The sequence below is a fragment of the Venturia canescens genome, chromosome 5, assembly GCF_019457755.1.
Source record: "Venturia canescens isolate UGA chromosome 5, ASM1945775v1, whole genome shotgun sequence".
NCBI classification, from domain to species: Eukaryota; Metazoa; Arthropoda; class Insecta; order Hymenoptera; family Ichneumonidae; genus Venturia; species Venturia canescens.
Window position 1 is genome coordinate 22,446,806 of NC_057425.1, and position 6,374 is coordinate 22,453,179.

General features: G+C 34.0%; 1 protein-coding gene across 1 annotated transcript; it reads right to left on the reverse strand.

Annotated features, from left to right (window-relative positions):
* Positions 1-235: 235 nt before the first annotated feature.
* Positions 236-1,297, reverse strand: LOC122411404 (sentrin-specific protease 1-like). The gene has a single exon (XM_043420153.1). The coding sequence runs from the start codon at positions 1,295-1,297 to the stop codon at positions 236-238; it is 1,062 nt and encodes a 353-aa protein (XP_043276088.1).
* Between the last annotated feature and the right edge of the window lie 5,077 nt (positions 1,298-6,374).

Below are 6,374 nucleotides of genomic sequence, written 5' to 3' on the forward strand. Positions count from 1 at the left end.
TTATAATTTAATAATAATTACAATATTATTATAATATTTTGCAATATTAATTTAGGTACGAGTATAAGAGCCATTTTTTTCCATTTTTTTTTATTTTTCTTTTTTTTAAGTAACTACAATTTTTCTTTCTGGAGCTATAATATTTTAAATTTTGTTAAAAAACAAACAGAACGTAGAATCTAAATTTGCTATGTACAATTCGAAGAAGAAAAATATGTCTTTCCCTCACTTCCTTTTATTTCAACAATATCTCTTCCATGAGTTCGCGTTTAATCAAGAGACGCATTTGAGGCATATCTCTCTGACTGAAATCAAATTTTTTATTAAGAGCCTCATATTTGGCGTATAGGCAAACAAAAACCCCGCAATCAAATCCATTTTGCTGGGTTGGAATTTCTCTCTCTGCTCCTAAAGTCCACTCATTTTGATTAATAGGATCTTCCCCTTTTATCCTCGCCTCTTCATCCAAATAGTGCAACAGGGTTCTCAGGTATCCCTGATCCTTTCTTCTCAGGCTATCGTAGTATGTGATGTTTTTAGTCAAAAAGTTAATCACAGCGAGACTCCAATGATTCCCGAGATGTATCGGTATCATCATTTTCTCGAACTTGAAGATATTGGTTTTTTTTGTCCACCTTTTTACAGCTGTGTGACCGCTTATGTGCAGGCGAGGAAAAAAAAATGAATTCATTGCACACCCTCTTAATTTCTTCTGTTGCTCCTGATTTCCTTCCTTACCGATCAATTCGAGATAAGAATTGATGACCACGTCGTTGAGCCAGTTTGCTCCTTCGAGTGTTTTCAAATCGTTTTCTTGGCCCTTCCATGTCTCCGTCTTTCTTTCTTTTCCATTTCTAATTTCCCCTCCTTCATTCGCGTCACTCTTTCTTTTCTTTTCGTCTAATTCTTGTTTCTTCTTCGTTTCTTTGATGTTTTCCTTATCCTCTTCCCATACAAATTCCCCCACCTTCCAGTTTTTCCAATCATCTTTGTCCCCTCCTACTTTGCACATACTGTTTTCCTCAATTGGCGATAGCATCTCAGGAATTTCCAGCTCCCTCCGCATTTTTGAAAAGCAATGTTCTTTAGCAATAAAATGGAGCACTTCCTCCCTGTTCGATTTCCTGTCCTCTGCTACTTCGATCTCATTCAAAATCCACATTGTCTGCACAGCTTTATCTTTTAATGTTTGCCCCGTCTGAGATCCCTGATTTTTCTTGCTCCTTTTGCTGGACTCCAAATTAATGACGGGAGCAATTTTCATGGTCATTTGATTATTCCCTTCATTATTGTTCATATCTCCTTTCCCATAACTCCTGTAATTATCCCATTCTCCCGCTTCGCCATTCGTTTATTGTAGAAAATTCAGCGTTTCTACTGTCGTCTGCGTAGATGCCTCCCTTGTTTTCCCTATTCAAAATTTTTATTTTAATTCATTCGATGTTTTGAGCCCCTATTCCTCCTCATGTACTAGCTGCATGCCTGAAATATTATTACCTATCTCCGCGTTATCCATCTTCCCAAATCCTTAAATTTGCTTCTCAAATTATTTTTATGATTTAACGTTCTAAATTTCTTCCGAAATAGATTATTCCCCTAGGGAAAAAAAGGTTGGGACAAGTACATTCATGGTCTCTTGTTTCTGGATGACATAGAAAAAAGACTCAGAACCAGGAAAAAAATTCTATAAAAATAATAAACGAAAAATTGAAAAGTTCAAAAAAATTCAACAAAAATAAAAAATAATCGAAAAAAATTCTGTAAAGAAAAATAAGAAATTTTCAAAAAAATTCATAAATATTGGACAAATTGAAAAATGTACTATCCAAGTTACATGCAGTATAAAAATGTATGATATCAATTGGAGGCCAAGTTTTTATTGATAATTTGGAATATTTATCGAACATATCGGAAACTTTAATTGAAATTCATGATAATTATTTTCAAGAAAAAAGTTAATGAAAAAAAGTCATTACGGAAGTTACGTGCAGTACTAAAATGTATTATATCAATTCGAGGTCAAGTATTTATCAGTTATTCGAAATATAATCTCCGGCGACAAATGAGCGTTGAGAATCCTTGTCGGGCTCACAACGTTTTATCAAAATTACTAAAAAATTAATGAAAATAAAATCATTAAAAATTCACATGAAAGTCATTCGTTACTTCAACAAGGTACACACTTTAAAGAATCGATTCCCCTCCGACTTTCACGATCTCCTGGTATTATTCACAACATTCAACTTCGATTGGATCGGTACAAATTATGTTCAAATACGTCTTAAACGTACTTGTCCGGCCCATCACTTTTTATTCAAATTGCTCATTCGAAACCAAATCAGGACTGTTCTATAATGACAAATATAATAAAATGGATAGAAATAAAAATAATATCTGCAAGTAATTTGAACTTGATTGTTCGCAAGTTCGTATAGCAATATCCACTTCTCATTTTCTTCAGTGAACACATACCATTCGGTAAGAACCAATGAAAATGAGAAATAATCAGGCACATTACTAGACATTTTCGAACCTACTCAGCCATGAAATGTTTTTTTTCTATAGTCACGTACACATTTTGATAAATATCACTAGTCGAGTACGACACGTGGATTCCTGGAATTCGGAGAAAAATGATTTTGTTGTGAATTATGACTCCATATAATATAAATAGATTAATCAACTTCATCTTTCATTTTCGTTTCATTTTGACAAAAGTGATTCGAAGGAAAATTATTTTCTCGGGAATTACTGTTCCTTAATATTAACACATGCATTAACTTCGTTTTTGATTTGTTTTCGAATGAGAAAATTGAATAAAAAGTGATGGGCCGGACAAGTACGTTTAAGACGTATTTGAACATAATTTGTACCGATCCAATCGAAGTTGAATGTTGTGAATAATACCAGGAGATCGTGAAAGTCGGAGGGGAATCGATTCTTTAAAGTGTGTACCTTGTTGAAGTAACGAATGACTTTCATGTGAATTTTTAATGATTTTATTTTCATTAATTTTTTAGTAATTTTGATAAAACGTTGTGAGCCCGACAAGGATTCTCAACGGTTATTTGTCGCCGGAGATTATATTTCGAATAACTGATAAATACTTGACCTCGAATTGATATAATACATTTTAGTACTGCACGTAACTTCCGTAATGACTTTTTTTCATTAACTTTTTTCTTGAAAATAATTATCATGAATTTCAATTAAAGTTTCCGATATGTTCGATAAATATATATTCAAAATTATCAATAAAAACTTGGCCTCCAATTGATATCATACATTTTTATACTGCATGTAACTTGGATAGTACATTTTTCAATTTGTCCAATATTTATGAATTTTTTTGAAAATTTTTTATTTTTCTTTACAGAATTTTTTTCGATTATTTTTTATTTTTGTTGAATTTTTTTGAACTTTTCAATTTTTCGTTTATTATTTTTATAGAATTTTTTTCCTGGTTCTGAGTCTTTTTTCTATGTCATCCAGAAACAAGAGACCATCAATGTACTTGTCCCAACCTTTTTTTCCCTAGGGGAAGTTTATGGTTTGATATCACGCCTTTTTTCTCAAAAGTTCCTCATTTATGTTATGACGGTTATAGGATTTTAGTATTAATTTCTATGAATTAATTGCTTAGTATATTTTTATAGATTCCATTCTCATACGAACAATTTTTATGGGATAATCTTTTTCATGAAATTATCAGCAAATAAGGGACCATAAATGTACTTTTCCCAATCTTATTTTCCCTCGGTATGATGTTCAGCTTATAAAGTTGGTTTCCACCATAAAAGACCAATTTTTCGTAAAAATTGTAGTGAAAATATTTCGTCACAAGACTGCCCTTGAACTTTGGCGATTTTTTTTATTATACTCTAATATGTTATGCCTATTAGGAACTCAACAGCATGGAGGAATCCGGGATGATAGGCCCGAGAAATGAATTTCGGTTTATAATGTTGGTTTCCACGTAAAAGACCAATTTTTCTTCAAAATTGTACTGAAAATATTTAGGCACTGGTTTGGTCTTGGACTTTGGTGATTTTTTTCCTTGTCTTCTAATATGTTTTGTCTATTGGGAACCCAAGAGCATGAAGAAATGCGTGTTGTGGGCCGTAATATGATTTTCGGCTTATAACGTTGGTTTCCACGAAATAAGATCTATTTTTCGTCAAAATTGTACTGGAAATATTTCGTCACAGGTCTGTCATTGGACCTTGGCGATTTTTTCCTTGTACTCTAATATGTTTCGTCTATTTGGAACCCAAGAGCATGAAGAAAAGTGTGTTGCGGGCCGAGATATGATTTTCGGCTTATAACATTGGTTTCCACGAAAAACAACAAATTTCTCGTCAACATTGTACAGAAAATATTCCGTCACATGTCTGTCCATGGACTTGGGCTATTTTTTCTTCTACTCTAATATGTTATGCCTATTAGGAACTCAACAGCATGGAAGAATCCGGGATGAGGCCCGGGAAATGAATTTCGGTTTATAATGTTAGTTTCCACGTAAAAGACCAATTTTTCTTCAAAATTGTACTGAAAATATTTCGGCACTGGTTTGGTCTTGGACTTTGGTGATTTTTCTTCTTGTCTTCTAATATGTTTTGTCTATTGGGAACCCAAGAGCATGAAGAAATGCGTGTTGTGGGCCGTAATATGATTTTCGGCTTATAACGTTGGTTTCCACGAAATAAGATCTATTTTTCGTCAAAATTGTACTGGAAATATTTCGTCACCGGTCTGTCCTTGGCCTTTGGCGATTTTTTCCAAGTCTTCATACCAAGAAACAACTGACGTAAAGATTTCCTTAATAGAACAGATTTCATTTATCCTTTTTCTTCAAAATTCAAATGAAAGATAGATCAAATTCAAGACACGAAAAATCCAACAGATTTGCCCACTTTGAATGTCGCTTTTGCATTCTGTATCTAGAGATTTCATTTCATCCAAAACGTGTCCCCAATGAAATATATTTCCAAAGTTTGCAAGTGGCCGCTGAGATCCAATTATCCACAGTTTGGTAGTTGCTGAAAAAAAGTGCCCGAAAACTTCTAACATTTATTATGCCAGAACTCAAAGCAGCAAAAAAAAAACTAAGCGAACTTAATTCAACAGAGCAACAGAATTGAAAGACGTTTAAGGTACCTGCATTGGTTTTGGAGGAAAACCATTTCAGGACAATTCAGAAATGAATTTAGAAATTCGAAAACTCACAATGGAGTAGAAAAAGGAAGATTGACGTATTTAGAAAAGCGGAAGACTTTTGTGATAAATTTTCTAGATTACATGATACGGTTGGAGTAAATGATTCGAATGATTGGCACACATGCTGCAACACAGAAATATCAAAGTTTGGAAGTATTCGCTGTATATCAGTCATACAAACTTCAATACTATTTGAAAAGGAACACTTAAAACCTTGCCGAACCAAGTTCCATTACATATTACCATAATCAAACATAAGGGGTGATCCGTCGCATATCAAGAGACTCGGTAGAGTCTCGGGACAAGTACATTGACAGCCCTGTCGTCTGCTGGCCCGAGGCTCTCGCCGAGACTATATTATCTCTGAATAAAGTAAATTTCGGTGGTGGGGGTAAAATTGACATGTCATTTTCTTGAATTCCGAAGCTCAGGAGTTATGTCGCAATTTGAAAATTGAACTTTCAGCTAATTAAGAAATTCTCTTTCGATTGCGCCCAAAATCAATACGATCGGTGGTGTAATTGCTGAGAAAAAACTTTGCACGGGCTCAAGATTATGCAAAAGTTACTAACACATCTATGGATTTACTGTGTCTGTACAGAACACCATCAAAGGCCTCTTGATGCCAGCTATAACCCATTTCTATGGAAGCTCGGGTCCCGGGATCCCGGCTACAGAAATAATGAGTTGTGATTGGTCAGGACACTTGCTGTACCGTTCCAGCGGAATACAGTTTATGAATATGTATACAAGGCCATCAGTCAGCCGTCAGTTATTGATGTTATAACAAACGGATTTTCGACATTACGAAGTGCGGGGTGACAAAAAAATATTTTTCATATAATAAAGTGTTAAATAGGTTAAATATATATTTATTTTATTAAAAATAGTGGTATGTGGTGTCATACAGTATTACGAAAACCAGACATATAGTGACTTTGACGTGATATATAGTACATCCATCTGTCAGTTTTTGATGGCATGAGCAAATTAATAGCAACAGCGATCTGAATGATAAAATTTCGGAGAAATAGTGCGAGCTGTATGAATTCGATTCAAAATTCTTATATGACTATAAAAAAAAAATGTTATGTAAGTTTTGTGAAAACCATGTGGGTTAGTTTACGCTCATCGCAATCGGTTCGCGAGTGTTTGTT

Bases quoted from the DNA above. Each gene is read 5' to 3' on its own strand.
- LOC122411404 (XM_043420153.1), bottom strand. From the start codon at position 1,297: ATGAACAATAATGAAGGGAATAATCAAATGACCATGAAAATTGCTCCC.